Below are 16,010 nucleotides of genomic sequence, written 5' to 3'. Positions count from 1 at the left end.
CAGAGTGGCCACTTTGCAAATGAGACCTCAAACTGATCATCCAAAAATGGATGTAGAAAAGATGCTGCTATCCCTACGACATTAAAAGACAGGCAGTGGAAATTTTCATAAGATATGTTGCAATTGTAACTGAGCAATTTGTAACAAAAACGTAAACTCTAAGACCGCCCTCTCAAGTCGATACAAAAGATCTCACAACAATATTTTCAATAAACTAGAGCTGAGACATTCTCCTAGTATGGCGACCTGCAGATACCCCTCCAAAAAATCTAAAACTATTATATGACCATTATATCATTGTGGTTTGTTGAAATTTGCTGTGTGCAAATTCGCTGCTGCATTTCTTATGGTAGTCACTACATTTCTAAAAGTGCTTAGTTTTTGTAAAGTGCTTTGGGATGGCATGAGGTTGCAAAAAGCTGGCACAATTGTTCGCACTGCCGCTTCACAGTGTCAGGGATGTTGTTGGATTCCTAGCTTGGGTCTCTGTCAGTGTGGAGTTTGCATGTTCTCCCCGTGTCTGCATAGGTTTTCTCTGGTTTCCTCCCACAGTCCAAAAGACGTGGTTGTTAGGGGCATTAGCCAGACTAAATTCTCCCTCAGTGTACCCAAACAAGCGCCGAAGTGTGGCGACTAGGGTATTTTCACAGAAACTTCATTGCAGTATTAATGTAAGACTATTTGTGACACTAATAAATAAACTTAAAACAATTTTTTTAAAAAGCATTATATAAACACAATTTCTTCCTTTCTTATACTGTGATGTGTGCGTTGATTTATGCTCATGTTATAAGTGTTCAATTTTAGATCACAGATAAGTTCAATAGCTCCATCTAAATTCATGCTCATACATTCACTTTTCCACCTCTAGTTGTTCCTCAGATATTTGCACCAGTATACCCATCATTAAGTCATCAGGGGTAGACACAAGGTTGAGACTGGTGAGGCCAAAAAAATTGAGGGGCAGGTCATACAGACCAGTTTTGCTTACATCAAAGAAGAATCATACAGAACAATAAGAACTAGGTCTGGAATAGGTTGTCTACTTGGTTTCTTAGTTGAGGAATAATGTAAGATTTGGGTATCTAAAAGAGTGAGATAAACAGCTAAATAAAAGGGAAAAAAATACACAGGCCGAATTACATTAAATTCAGTGAAACTGTTTAGTTATTAATGGCATTAATGGGGTAGTATACATTGAAAGTTTAAAGAACAAAGGAAAGTACAGCACAGGAATAGGCCCTTCAGCCCTCCAGGCCTGTACTGATGATGATGCCCTAATTAAACTGAAAAAAACCTTCTGTCCTTGCTCAGACCATATCTCTCTATTCTCTCCCTATTCATGTACCCAAACATTTAATAAAAATGTTTATTCATTATACATTCAGAAGCGAAAAATCAAAATCATTCATATTCTGCAACACTAGAGTCGCAAGGATGTAAATGTGTTATTATTGACTCACTGATACCTGTACATTTTTTTTTAAAAATGTAGTTCAATTAACGTACAGGATCCAGCACAGGAGTGATGAGAAGAGCAGGTCCCCATAAGAACTGACGGTCAACAGTCCACGTTGCTCTGTCTGAAGGAAACCTTGTAAAAGATAGAACAATTTACACATTTGGATGTTGTCCAGTTGAATGACAATGTTATGGATGAAAATGGTGGAAAGTGGAACATGTAATCTTATCTCCAGTTGGAGCAGTTAACAATGTCACACAATGGAACAAGCAACACACAATCAAACTGTTTATGCATTATCTGTTAAACTAGTACAAAGCTTACGTCAGGAGCACATTGCCAACTTTATCAGTAAGACAAAAAGAAATCATTAATAGTTATCTAATCTATTTATTATTGCAAAATCTTTCGCAGTTGAAGAAATAGTCAGGCCTAAAAAGGAGTGGGAAGTAGCTGAACGTGTTGCCAAAGAGAAAGGTTTCAGAAAAAATTTTAAATGTAGTAAGATGACGGGCTTTAGGGAGGGAGTTCCAGAGTATGAGCTCATGTTGCCGTCTATGACATTGCCAGACGGGACTCAAGATCCAGAAATCACAGCTCTCACCAGTGAATTCAGATCTTCCCCTCCCTTCACTGGTGATGTCACCAGGTTCATACCCACAATGAGCATGAACATGCTTTATATACATTTCCATTCATTTTAATATTATTAACCTGTCCTCTTGCTACATATTGACACCAGCCATATCTTAAAACCGCGCCAACATATCACGTTAGCACAGTTTACAACAGGTTCAAACAGACATGAGCCTGACATGGGGGTTTCCCCAGTTTCCCCAGTGGCATAGGTATAGCCCGCAGGGAAGAGAGACATGGCCAGGCAGTGCCTCAGCAATGCCCCATGGCACTGCCCCTTGGCATGGGTTGGCACTGCCATGTTGGCACATTGTTGGCAGTGCCCACCTGTATCAAAGTGTGGGCACCAGGGGGAGCCTTATGAGGGGGATTCATTCAGATTTGTTTATGGGCAGGGAGCGGACAGAGGAGAGAGGCATGTTGCTGATGGCCATGGCAGGGGAGATGCTAGCTCCAACTGTGAGATTTGATTTTGATTTGATTTGATTTATTATTGTCATATGTATTAGCATACAGTGAAAAGTATTGTTTCTCGCACACTATACAGACAAAGTATATCGTTGAAAGGCTGAGGGACTTAAGGTTGTTTTTGTTCGAGAGAAGAAGGTTAAGAGGTGAGGCATACAAGATGATCAGAGGATTAGATAGGGTAGGCAGTGAGAGCCTTTTTCCTCAGATAGTGATGGCTAACACGAGGGGATATAGCTTTAAATTGAGGGGTGATAATTGTAGGACGGATGTCATAGGTAGGTTCTTTACTCAGAAGGTAGTAAGGGCATGGAATGCCCTGCCTGCAGCAGTTGTGGACTCGCCAACTTTAAGGGCATTCAAATGGCCATTGGATAGGCATATGGATAATACTGGAATAGTTTAGGTTAGAGGGTCATTAGATTCATTCCACTGGTCGGCGCAACATCGAGGGCCGAAGGGCCTGTACTGCGCTGTAATGTTCTATGTTCGTAGAAAAGGAAACGAGAGAGTGCAGAATGTAGTGTTACAGTCATAGCTAGGGTGTAGAGAAGAATCAACTTAATGCAAGGGAAGTCTGATGGCAGCAGGGAAGAAGCTGTTCTTGAGTTGGTTGGTACGTGACCTTCGACTTTTGTATCTTCCTCCCAATGGAAGAAGGTGGATGAGAGATTGTCCGGGGCGCATGGGATCCTTAATTATTCTAGCTGCTTTGCCGAGGCAGCAGGAAGTGGGGAAGGGGAATGGGAGAAGGCACTGATGATCAGGGCGGAGTGGAGGTGTGGGAGAAGCTGCAGATATTTGTTAAGGGGGAGGCAGGTGGCAGAGAAGTGCCGACTCTGATCAGTGGTGGGGAGGAGGGCCCCTTAGACCTCTGACTTCCATGATGGGTTGTAGGGGAGGTTTATTCCTATTCTGATTGGGGCAAACTTTGAAGATGGTGTCCCAATCTCCGTGCAGCCGGATTTTGCTGGGGTTTTGGGGCCCCAGCCCCCCTGCATAACAGCATGAAATATGACCCCCTCCTCACCCCGTTGATTTTTTTTTGGCAGAGTGCTGTAAGATTTGGAGAGAAAATTGTCTGGTTTCTCTGGACAGAAACATGCCAGTTTTTTTGCTGTCATTTTTTGGTAAGAATCCCCCCTCTGTCACTTGTAGTAGAAAGGAAAAAGGGAGGAACATGAGTTTGAGCTGCACTGGAAAAGTGGAAGGATTTGACAGTGAAATGAATTTGAGGAGATCATTAACATAGGGATGAGACTGTGAAGTGATTTGAAGATGGGGAGAATTGAAAATAAGTGCACCAAGGAAAAGGTTTTGCATGGTTGGGTGGGAGGATGGGTATGGTTGGAAGGAATCAAAGTGAAAAGAGAACAAGGGAACAAAAGTGAATTCCTGATGTGTTGGAAATTGCAGATAGAGAAGGCAATAGGAGAAGTTGGATCTGCAGATGAAAAATGCACGATTGACATTTTAATCAACGGATCATTGAGATAGATGCAGAGCTGAGACTATTTCAGAGGTGAAAGCAGACAGTCCTGTTGTGACTCAGTGTGGTGTTTGAAGGTCAGTTCAGGATCAAGCGAAATACTTAAGTTGCAAACTATATAACTGAGCTTAGTTCGGCATTCAGGAACACAGTTATGATCATAGTCTAGAATCTAGGATGGCGAATGATTACTGACACATTGAACAATTTTGCTAATGCTAAGTTGTTGGCCTTGCTGACCCAAAAGCAGAGTGATGCCTACGAGGTAGATGATCAAGAAGTAAATATAAGAATCATCATGGCGGCACAGTAGTTAGCACTGCTGCCTCACAGCACCAGGCGCCAAGGTTTGATTCTGGTCTTAGGTGACTGTGTGCATGCAGTTTGTATGTTCCCCCTGTGTCTGTGTGGGTTTCCTCCTGATGCTCCAGTTTTCAACCACAGTGCGAAGATATGCAAGTTAGGTTTATTGACCATACTAAATTGACCCTTAGTGTCACAGGATGTTAAGGTTAGGGGGATTAATAAGGTAAATATGTGGGATTGTAGGGATAAGGCCTCGATGAGATGCTCTATCGTAGAGTCAGTGCATATTCGACAGGCTGAATGGCCTCCTTCTCCATTATAAGGATTCTGTAATTCAATGATCAGTGTCCACATGAAGTTTTACCGACATGACTATAAAACACCAACAATAGAATCTTTGGGACATGCAGGACATAACTGTCATGAAGGAGAGAGCTGGCTGTTCCAAAAATTGTGGTATTAAGACAGATAAAAATAAATCCTTTACAGGTGACTGATGTATAAGAATGATGGAAAAGGGACAGTGTGATCTATTGTATCAAAGCTTGCAGATAAGTTGAATAAGAGGGCAGAGGTTAATGCACTTGAATGTCAAGAACGTTGTTGACTTTGGTAAGATCTGTGAAGTTTATTGAACCTCATTGCAAGGACATATGCACAGTTGAATGGCAATAACTTATTTCATAATGGGAAATTAGACAGTGATGGACAGCGATGGTATTTGGAAAGGACAAAGGGCAGGCTTTATATGGAGCTGGATTATTACAGTAGTTCTAAAGGGTGAGGTTAAGTTAATAATGGCCTTCTTGCCTGGCACAAGATGAAGAGCCATACCATCCAGGCAATCCTTATACCTACATCTTGGTTGGGGGGGGTGGTCCCCCTATTGAGCAGTATGTGGACAGGGGGAGCACCTGCAAAGGATGCCCGTACAGGAATACCCAACCTGTCCTTTAAACTGACCCCCTTTCTCCCTCGCCTCACCTAACTCTCCTCCAAAGCTCCAGCAATAATCCTGTTCCTAAGCCCTACTATAATACTAGAAGTGACCACCAGTCCTCTTGGCACGTCTGATATGGAGGGCAAGAAGCCTATGATTGGTTTTCGGCTCTCTCAGAGGTGACACATTTGCCCTGATAGAGTTTCTCGGTTTCCTGACAAGAGAGTTCCATCTTCTTATTCAGATGCTCAAGCCTCAAGCATTTGGACTGGAGCAGTCGTGGTGTTGCATCACTTACTTGAGGAACCACCACCACAACTAATAAATTAAACCCACATTACCACAGCATGTTAGGACACAATCAACTCCGTAACAGGAATAAGTGAATGCAGATCAATTTAGTTCATAGGTAGCTGGGTCGATTCTGCTCAGACTTGTTTGTGATTCGTAATTACCAAATGGGAAATATATCTAATTGAGATATCTTACCATCTACAAGACACACTGGAGGAATTCACCAAGGCTCCTTATTCAGCACCTTCCAAACCTACAATTACTTTATTCTAAAAGGAAATGGCAGCAGACACATGGGAACATCACCGCCTGGAAGTTCCTCTCTAAGTCAGTCAACATCCTGACTCAGAAATATGCTGCCGTTCCTTCGCTGTCTCTGGGTCAGAATTCTGCAACGTCCTCCCTAACAGCACTGTATGTGTACCTACACCATAAGGACTGCAGTGGTTCAGGAAGCTAGCTTACTTCTGCATTCTCAGGGGGCAATTATGGATGTAAATGCTGGCTTGGCCAGTGACACCTCCATCCCTTAAGCAAATAAAAAAAAGTAACCTTCAGATGTGTAGAAAGAATGTTATAATGACAACCTGCGTAGATCTCATCCATATATGTTCCATAAACATTACCCTAAACAGTTAAGTGGCTTGAATCCCATTTTATTACTGCCCGCCAAAAGTTTCCAATGTAATTTTCTGCGAGCTGAAACCCAAATACTGTGCAATGTTTTTTCATCTGTTAGTAGAGAAAAATAGCTTCCTCCCAGACTGCTGACAATCCCATCTTGCACTGCTCGGAGGAAGGCCTGTAATAATAGCCCAAAGTGATTTCCTGTGGGGAGGATTCAGTTATTCACGCACATCAAGCCAAGACAACATGGTTCAGATCATGTGTGTGTCATATAATATTGGCTGTGAAAACCAGACCAACTGGAAAATCAACCTCACGAGCAACCCATTCAGCCAAATTTACATTGCCGAGATTTAGATTGGATTTCGTCCTCTATCTTCTCACTCCTTAAATTAATTTCAACAGAAATCGTTCGTTTGGACACAAACTGCTCAAGCAGAAAGAATGCGATAAGGTACACTGAAATTTTGATGCACAAATTTCAATGTCAATTCAGTGACTTCATTTCACCAACATTCAAGTTGATAATATGTTAACGTGGTTTCAATAATGATCAGAATAAATGATTTTCTAAAGAACTTACTCGTGAAGCAGTGGTCGGACTACAGTGTCACCGTAGACACTAGCCCTGTGAAACAGTGTGTAGAGGTACGGAAGCAATGTGTACCGAATATTCAGGTAATGTTTAGAACTTTTCACTAAAAGCGAGTTTACACCATAAGAAGCAGGGTCTTGAGGCTAAAAAAAATAAGATTCGTATAAGAAGGAAGAATTTTGTCACCATAATTGTAAACAAAGTCCATTCACACACCACCCTAATTCGTGAGTCAACAGGTTATTTTTAATGGGTTGCATTTTCTCCTATTGTAATTAGAGATTCATTATGAACTGATGAGGACTCACTTCGTATCCTTCAGCATTGTGGTTCCTAGCAAATGGATAAAACGCTCCAACCTGCATCCATCTCCTACAAAGCTCTTCAGGTGAATTGTCAAAGAAACCACAAATGTCTGCCCCTATCTGTTGGAAGGAAGCATAAAGCATGATGTTACTACTTCATCAAAAATTTGTGATTGTTTAACTTCTATAGGCAGCTAAGCTTGACTCCATTCAACAAGGCCGCAGTTTACCAACCATTCATGCCAAAGGGGTTTTCTGGTCCAGTTGCAGTGAATTGAGATTTGGCTGAATGCCAAATTCTCCATCCTCACTGGCAGTGGCAAGGGGACATGAACTCCACCTCAGATCTTTGTTTTGACTGGCATCTTGCAACCTGAATAATACATGCCATATGCTACACAAAAATGATTTGTCATTAAAACTTACAGGTAAGAAAATGAATGTTCCTGTTACAGTCTTAAATGCCAACATTGGATATGTATTCTTAAATCTACTTACATGTGGAAAACCAAAGAGGCTAAACTCTAGCATTCCAGGAATTGCCCACTTGATGTCATTCCAGTTTGCTGCATTGTCTCCCAGCCAGTGTCCTGTGTACTTTCCTGATCCAGCAAAAGTTGATCGAGAAAGAATGGCACTTCGCTTTCCCGGAAACACACGGTTAATGACTCTGCAAAAAAGAGAGAAAGGAAATTTGATAAATGTTAATTTTAATACAAAACTTTAGTACTCCTTTGCTCTGCATCAAATCCATTTTGAGGAACTATCTAAAGCCAATATAATTGATTGTTTTTCCTTCCATTCTGTCAGTGAATGCTAGCTTTATAAAAAATACAAAGTGCATAATTTAGACAAGCATTTCAGATAACACATTGTGAGCAATTTAAAGTTCCAAACTGAAATAAAAGCTAACAGTTCAAAAGCACAACCTACTTAATTACGGTATCTCTAATGTTCCAGTTTCTTTCATTTGGTTAAAAAGTTTATCTATCCTGAATGGGCAGAATGGTATTTTAAATACAGTACAATGCATACAGGTAACACTCGTACTCATACTACACTGGACGCATGTACTATTTCTATAATTACAGTTTATGAAAGGAGGGTTTTGCAAGATATTCTTGTGCAACGTCCCATTAAAATATTAAAGCTACTTAAGAGGCGATAACAGTGTCTGCATTCATTTTTAAAATGAAATGGTTCAATATTTGAAAAAAGATTAGTTGAGAAAAGGATAGGAAAAGCTGATTAGGTGATGAGCTTCTTTAGCCAACTGCACAAACCATCATGTCAAATGGCTTTCATCCGTGCTGCAGAATTCTATGCTTCCATGATAAATTGGGCTGCTGTAACTACATGATGTCCTTGGGAGATAAATTCTGACTTTTCAATCACTTTTAGCAACTTTTTTTGGATCCTCAGTTAGGGTAATTATGAAATTATTGAGTTAGTGGTACATCTTTATTGGAATACAGGCACACGCCAAAGCAGGTCGTAAACCAGACACATCCAATGCAGGATGCTAAAATTATGAATGTAGCAGTGACATAAGAGACTTGCATAGGGCCAGATTTTTAATGTGATGCTTAGTTATAAAACTGGAATTCCACGTCACAAGCCATCTGATTTTCCTCACATTAATTTGAGTGGAAACAACAATTGGGTGATTTCTATAATGGGTGGTTGATCCTCAACAGCTGTTGTACAGTTGGACTACAAGCTGTAAATCCATTCCAAGGTTTGGATTCAAAAGCAGAACATTGAAACTGGGCTTTTTACTCCAGGAGACTTCTTGTGATAGAGTGGATGAGCCTCAACGCATCAGAACAATAAAGGGGGCAATTCTCTGGCCTCTACAGATGGTCAGTGGGAACCCCAATGCCTTGGAGAATGGGGTATTGGCCAAAAATCCAGATTGCCGATGGGTGTGAGGGCTCTCTCGATTCACTTGTCCCACTGGCTCTGCTTGTGCTCTCACCCAGGGTGGGCAGCAGCCTGATAAATATGCAAACCCACAAATTTGAATATCATTAGTGAGTCTGACAGACCTTCACCAGCCTTTGGTCATTTACCCAGCCTGTCAGCAGGAACAGCACCTGGTCGAGCTTTCCATGAGCTACCCACAAGAGGACATGGCATGTTGGACTCCAAGGGTCTGGAGAAGAACCATCAACCCCTCCAAAAAGAGTAGCATCCTTCCTCCCCACTATTCAACTCACAGGTTGCCTCCACCCCTTGCCACTCCTAGCCCCCACAATACCACTCAGGCACGAGGGTGATCTGACACCCCTCAGCCCTCCTTCACCCTCAGACCCCCTACTCCAATCCCTACCCCTTCAGACTCTCCACTCAGCCTCCCCTCTCCCATTAGACCTCTCACTCAGCACCCCCTTCCCTCTCAGACCCCCATTTAGCCTTTCCTCAGGCTATACGCCTTGGCAGTGCAAACAGTGCATTGCCCCCTGGCACTGACACTTGGGCCAAGTGCCTTGGGCCCCAAGGGGGCCAGAGGTCGTAGATTCAGTGACCATTTGCCCCTCAGCCAATGCCAGACTGCAGAGGAAGGTCCCTCAAAGGTCCTGGGTCTTGGGCATGCCATTCTCTGTTGGGACGGGAGTGTCATGGCTGGTTTGCCCCTTCTAGCCCTGGCTGACCTGAAGAGGAAGTCAGAAGACTTCAAAGGGTCTGCTCTCACCTGCAGCTTCTGATAGGGAGAAAGGAAAATATCTGCAGCAGAATGGAGAGCTGTAATGATTTAAATTCCTGCCAGGTGACTGGAGTGGTGGGGAGGGGGGTGGTGCATGGGGATTAAAGTGGCCAGGCCATTTCAGAATTTTCTCAACTGACAGGCAGGAATACAGGTGTTGATCGCAGAATTTCCTGTGAGCCAGAGAGGACACCTCCATTGACTCCTTTCCCCGTAGCCTGAGCTCACCCAATCCCCAGGACCCTTAAGGACCTTTCTGGGGAGAATGACCACTGGACCTGCTCAAGCCCCCTTGGGGCCCAAGATCCCTGGCCAGGTGTTAGTGCCAAGGTGCCAGGGGCAGTGCCGATGCATTGAGGGCACTGCCAAGGCATATGGCCTCAAGAGGGGCTGAGTAGGGGATGTGAGGAAAAAGGGGGCCTGAGTGAGGAGGAAAGGGGGCTGAGTGGAGGGTCTGGGAGGGAGATGGCTGAATGGGAGATCTGAGGGGGGTTGAGTGGGGGTTTGTCGGGTCACTGTCATGCCTGCATGGTGTGGAGGATGCTATCTGTTACTGTTGAGTGGTAGGATTGTGCTCCTGTTTGGTGAGGGATTGGTGGTGCTCCCCTGGTCAGTGGCATGGAGGGGGGTGGTTTGCACTGTTTCATTATATAGGGGTAGGGAGGCTTATCTTCAAGCATGGACATTGGGGAGCCATTTAAAAACTGATCTTGGAACAGACATGGCACAGATACATGCGTCATGGCACTGCCCATCCCCTGCTCTTTGGGAGTGGCCTCATTTATATCATATCAGGATTCAAAAGCAGGCATGGTCCATCCCATCATTTCTACGTCCCGGCTGTATCCGGCTCAGAAGAGAAGCCAGCTCAGCTTCAAGTTTTATCATAGAATCATATAGTACAGAAAGAGACCCTTTGGTCCATCGAGTCTGCACCGAACACAATCCCACCCAGGCCCTACCCCCATTTCCCTACATATTATACCCACTAATCCCTCTAACCTACTAAGGGGCAATTTCTTAGCATGGCCAATCAACCCAACCCGCACATCTTTGGACTGTGGGAGGAAACCGGAACACCCAGAGGAAACCCACGCAGACACGAGGAAAATGTACAAACTCCACACAGACAGTGACCCGCGCCTGGAATCAAACCCAGGACCCTGGGGCTTTGAAGCAGCAGTGCTAACCGCTGTGCTACCATGCCACCCACGGTACAGTTTTAGATAATTATGATCCTGTCCACCAACACACACCCCACCCTCCATCTTCCCTGACCCAAAATCCGGAAAATTCTCATATCCAGCACATGTCTGGTCCTGAGCTTCCCAGGTACGGGTTCTAGTACTGGTACTCCTATATTTAACACTTACTGTTCAGTAGCAAGTATCATGGAGTGTCCATAAAGACTATGGAGATCATAATGCTTTCCCCCAGTCTGTTTGGCATCCATGCAAATGGTCTTAGAATACATCAATTTATCAAGAATCCCTTCAAAAGAAAATATAGTATTATATAGATGTCGATTTCCAAAGATATAAAGATTGCACGTATAACTTATGCACATGCTTTCTTAAAACTTGCTGTGGCAAAAGCTAAAGAATTAAAGTACAAATTCCACTGTGGATGAAATTTGTCTCAGAAGCTTATTTTTGATTGTGGTATGTAGAAAGGTTTTACCTTTCCAATTATGATCCCTCACTTTCAAATCTCAAACCAAATTGCAGTCGACAATGCAGAAAAATAATTAAATTATCCCAAATCGTTTGTTCCATTGACCATAATACAAGATAACAAGCAAAACAGATCGCAGTTGATAAACCAACAGATGTCTCTTTAAACGAGAAAGGCATGGGTGAAATTTTGCAGCCCCTCCCACCAACGTTAATGGACTTTTGAATGGCTTGTTCCACTTTATGACCCCTCTGCCCATTGACTTGGTCAGAGAAAACTTCTTAAAAGCATTATTTCAAAATGCCCATGAAGGCCCTGAGTGAACACGCATGTACACAAATCTGGAAGAAAAGTTCTTGAATTCAAGTGGAAAGAAAACACAATCGCAGGGTAAGTTCAAAAGACTTTTGTGCCTATATGAAGAACAGTGCATGTGCCAATACTCAGAGGAAATACTCCCCTCAACCATTTTCCCATAGTGACTTTATTCTTGGCACCACAGCAATCAAAGGATAGTAAGTGAAATTTACTTAAGATGAAGGTTCCCAAACCCCAGTGGAAGAGAAATTTTGGACCTCATACTGCAAGGCCATAAAAATGACAATGGAGTGAGTACTCTGTGGGGAAAGTCCTTGCACTGGCTCCAATTTCTAGCTCAACTTTGATTGGAAGAGGATTTTGCACACTGGTCTGTATCATGACCACATTTCTTGTCGGGCCCAATGTGTAAGACAACATTTTTACAAAACAATAAATTTTTTAAAACACACTAGGCCGTAACTTCCAACTACTCCAATGTTGGATTTGGGTGATCCTCAAGGATGTGTTGGGGAGCCCCTCTCAGAAGTTCACAGTTAAGGTAGGCATGGCAATTGTCCCGAAATGCCATCTTCCCCAGAGCAATTATCCTGCACTGGGAAACATCTGAAATTATCATTTAAATCACAAGCATTGGATGGCTCCAACTGGGTCGCACCAATAATTATCCAGGAAAGGTTAGAATTAAAACCACATCTAACTTCCGGGTAGCTACTTCCAGACCAAACCATCCCTAGGGGTCTTCTCTTATTCACTGACTGCAACACCACCCACAAGATTTTCCCCAGCTTCATGCAACCCAACCCAATCCAATAAAACTTTAGGCCTGACAACACACATGCCTCCCCACCTCCCAGTATCCCCACATCCCCTCAATCAATGGAAATTTATGTAACTTGGCGCAGAGTTATAATCCAATTCTGATTGCCAGTCCAGGGAAGTTCAGGCCCCTCTTACGTTAATGCTAGTGTGCACTTTAACAATTAAATAGTAAAGGTTACTATCCTGCTGTTTTGCTTTATTTTGGCACTGCCCATCCACACTCAACTGTGAAAATCATCCACTGCTCAACAACTGAATCCCTCCAATCCAACAAAATCACATAGCCTCTCTTCTCCATAAAAAAGAATTTTCACTAGGGTCGCACCAAATCTGGGACATTAAAACTTTGTTAGAACTTCAAGCCAGAAAAAAGTCATGGCAAATACAAAGCCTCCTTAGTGAAATTGTTCTCTCACTATATCTCCCAAAGAACTTCAAGCCAAGAAAGAAAATCATTGCTCCAATGGCAGATTGCTTGTGTGAAGTTGGTTCACTTCCCCAGTTCCAATCAACTGCGAACCAGGGTAAAAAAAATCAAATACAGGAATAATTGGACCTTGGAGCTGGCCTGGAACTTTCCCTTCAATCTCTCTCCACAGCTTTGAGCTCACAAGTCCAAAGTTTAATTGGCTGAGGGGATCGTGGATGGAGATCTTGATTAAGGGAGATTCTGGATGCTAGGTGGGGAAGCACTCATGAGTGCTGTAACTTGGAAGGGAAAGGTGCCTGATGTGGAAAGGGAGTCCTTATGGGAAGCATGCCGCACCCCCCTCCAAACCCCAAACCCCACCCCCCACCCCCGCCAATTAATTCCAATCAGAGTGATCTGCTTCTCTCTGGTATTGGCCATCTCCCAACTTCACAGTGTGACATGATTGCCTACTCCAATATCTGGGGACTGGAGAACAGTAAGAGGTAGCGGGGGTGTGGGGGGTGGGGGGGGAGCGGTGGTGGGGGAGTGGTGCGGCAACAGGAGCAGCAGGGGCAGCACACAGTAGCACAGTGGTTAGCACTGTTGCCTCATAGTGCCAGAGTTCTTGGTTCAATTCCCGGCTTCGGTCACTGTCTCTGTCACAGTTTTATCCCATAGTCTGAAAAACATGCTGGTTAGATGCATTGGCCATGCTAAATTCTCCCCCAGTGTACCTGAACAAGTAGTCATGATGTGGAGATGCCGGCATTGAACTGGGGTAAACACATTAAGAGGTCTCACAACACTAGGTTAAAGTCCAACAGGCTTATTTGGTAGCAAATGCCACTAGCCCTGAAAGCTAGTGGCGTTTCCTACCAAGCAAACCTGTTGGACTTTAATCTGGTGTTGTGAGACTTCTTACTGTGTTTACCTGAACAGATGCCAGAGTGTGGCGACTAGGGGGTTTTCACAGTAACTTTATTGCATTGTTAACGTAAGCCTATTTGTGACAATAATAAATAAACTTTAAACTTTAGGGGTGGGAAGAGGAGCAGTGAGAACAGCAGCGGCCAACAGAAGCAGTGAGAACAGCAGTGGAGTAACAGGAGCAGTGGGAACAGCAGCAGGGCAAGAAGAGCAGTACAAATGAGGGCAAGACTACAAGGGACATGACAGAAGGGAAAAATTACATCGCACTTGAAAACTGACATTCCTGATAGGCAGGCAATGCTCAGTGGATGGCGTGTTAGTCCCCGTCCTACAGCAGAGCCTGCTCTCTAGTTGTCTCGGGTTTCCCTGCCACTCAGTCAAGACTTGCTCCACTGGGATCTTGTGGTGGTTGGTGTGCAACAATAACCCCACATTAAAAGGATGCATGCACAGACATCTTCCACCCCAACCCACACAAATGAATTCCTGAACCTGAAATGTCAAGACGCTTCTGAACAATGCCAACAGCAACAGACCTGAACATCGCATTGCCATTATAGCCTGGGAACTCTGGCACTACAGCTGCTACAATCCCCCAACAGCCTCAGGTTGAGGCCAAGCAGCAAGCAGACTCAAAGCCTCCAATAATTGGATGCTGAAATGCCTCAATTGAAGTGAGATTGGGCCGACACTTTTTGGCCTCACCCCTTCCACATAAAATTGCAGAGAGTCAGAAAGATACTGCAGTGGGAAGTAGGAAAACCATTGCTGGGGGACCGTAAAATTCTGCCCATAATTAATGACAGAAACATGAATATTTCCAAAGCAAACATACAGGCTGTGAAATGATTCCATAGCACAGCTAGTATTAGCACTTTACAATCATTAGAATCTCTACTGTATGGAAGGAGGACTTTCAGCCCATTGAGCCTGCACCAACAACAATTTCACCCTGTCACTATCCCCATAATCCCATGTGTTTACCTTGCTAAACCCCCTGACACTAAGGGGCAATTTACATGGCCAGTCAACCTAACCTGCACATCTTTGGACTGTGGGAGGAAACCGGAGCATCCGGAGGAAACCCATGCAGACACAGGGAGAACTTGCAAACTCCACGCAGTCACCGAAGGCCAGAATTGAACCCGAGTCCCTGGCACTGTGAGGCAGCAGTGCTAACCACTGTGCCACTGTGCCACCCGCTTTAGTAGCCCTAAAGTCTTTAAATGGTATAAAACATTTCCAGGTACTGCCAATGTGTCCTATGTGGTTCCCCCACGATGGGGAGGTTGTTAGTTCAAATGTGTGTACAGAGGTTGCTCGTGCTTGTGTTACCACGACACATCAAGGCTGGCTGTTAAAACTCGGACCATGAAGTCCTACAAATATCTGTGGTAATCACTCACAGAGCTGAACATTGTGCCACTGTAGTCCGAGACAATATACATTGCATTGGAAAATTAAACTTACTTGGAACAAAAGGAGGATTGTTCCATTGATTCTTAACACATCCTTTTATTGAACCTGGCTTGAAACTTGACACCTCATTCATATCCTACAAATGAGATAGATAGCAAGATGTATATATAATATATGTTTGCAAAGCTTTCCAATTAGACCTCATAAAGCAGAGAAAAATAAGTCAAAAAAGATTAACAAATAAGGTAAAAATGGAACGTACAATCCAAAGTCCATCATATTTTATCTCTTTATAGAATTGTACACATTCGTCCACCCACCACTTAATGCACTGGGGATTTGTGTAGTCAGGGAAGACAGTTTCACCCGGCCAGACCTAAACAATGGGAGAAAAGTAAACAGTAACGTATGTTATTTATAGATAGCAAAATGTCCATAGAAAGACATTCAATACAATAAAGGAAAAAAACACTGCTATGAATCAGGACAACCACCTACTTTAAACATAAGCAATCTCTTCCTATTTGTAATCCCATTTTAATAAATGCAATATATTAAAAAAAGACATATTAGAGCCAACCATTCCTTCTTTCACTGATTAACAAT

General features: G+C 43.3%; 1 protein-coding gene across 1 annotated transcript in view; it reads right to left on the bottom strand.

The window, feature by feature from the left end:
* si (sucrase-isomaltase) overlaps positions 1-16,010 on the bottom strand; it is a 237,232-nt gene that overhangs the window by 93,081 nt on the left and 128,141 nt on the right. The window contains exons 14-20 of the mRNA XM_080185474.1: positions 15,667-15,780; positions 15,456-15,540; positions 11,203-11,320; positions 7,621-7,792; positions 7,126-7,242; positions 6,806-6,960; positions 1,510-1,594 (exon numbers count right to left, since the gene is read on the bottom strand). Coding sequence (XP_080041600.1) covers positions 1,510-1,594; positions 6,806-6,960; positions 7,126-7,242; positions 7,621-7,792; positions 11,203-11,320; positions 15,456-15,540; positions 15,667-15,780 — 846 coding nt within the window. The remainder of the gene's footprint in view (positions 1-1,509; positions 1,595-6,805; positions 6,961-7,125; positions 7,243-7,620; positions 7,793-11,202; positions 11,321-15,455; positions 15,541-15,666; positions 15,781-16,010) is intronic.

This window comes from Carcharhinus amblyrhynchos, chromosome 3 (genome assembly GCF_965287045.1).
Source record: "Carcharhinus amblyrhynchos chromosome 3, sCarAmb.v2.hapA, whole genome shotgun sequence".
Lineage (NCBI taxonomy): Eukaryota > Metazoa > Chordata > Chondrichthyes > Carcharhiniformes > Carcharhinidae > Carcharhinus > Carcharhinus amblyrhynchos.
The sequence above is the reverse complement of the archived record's forward strand: the minus strand, read 5'-3'. Positions and strand labels throughout refer to the sequence as shown.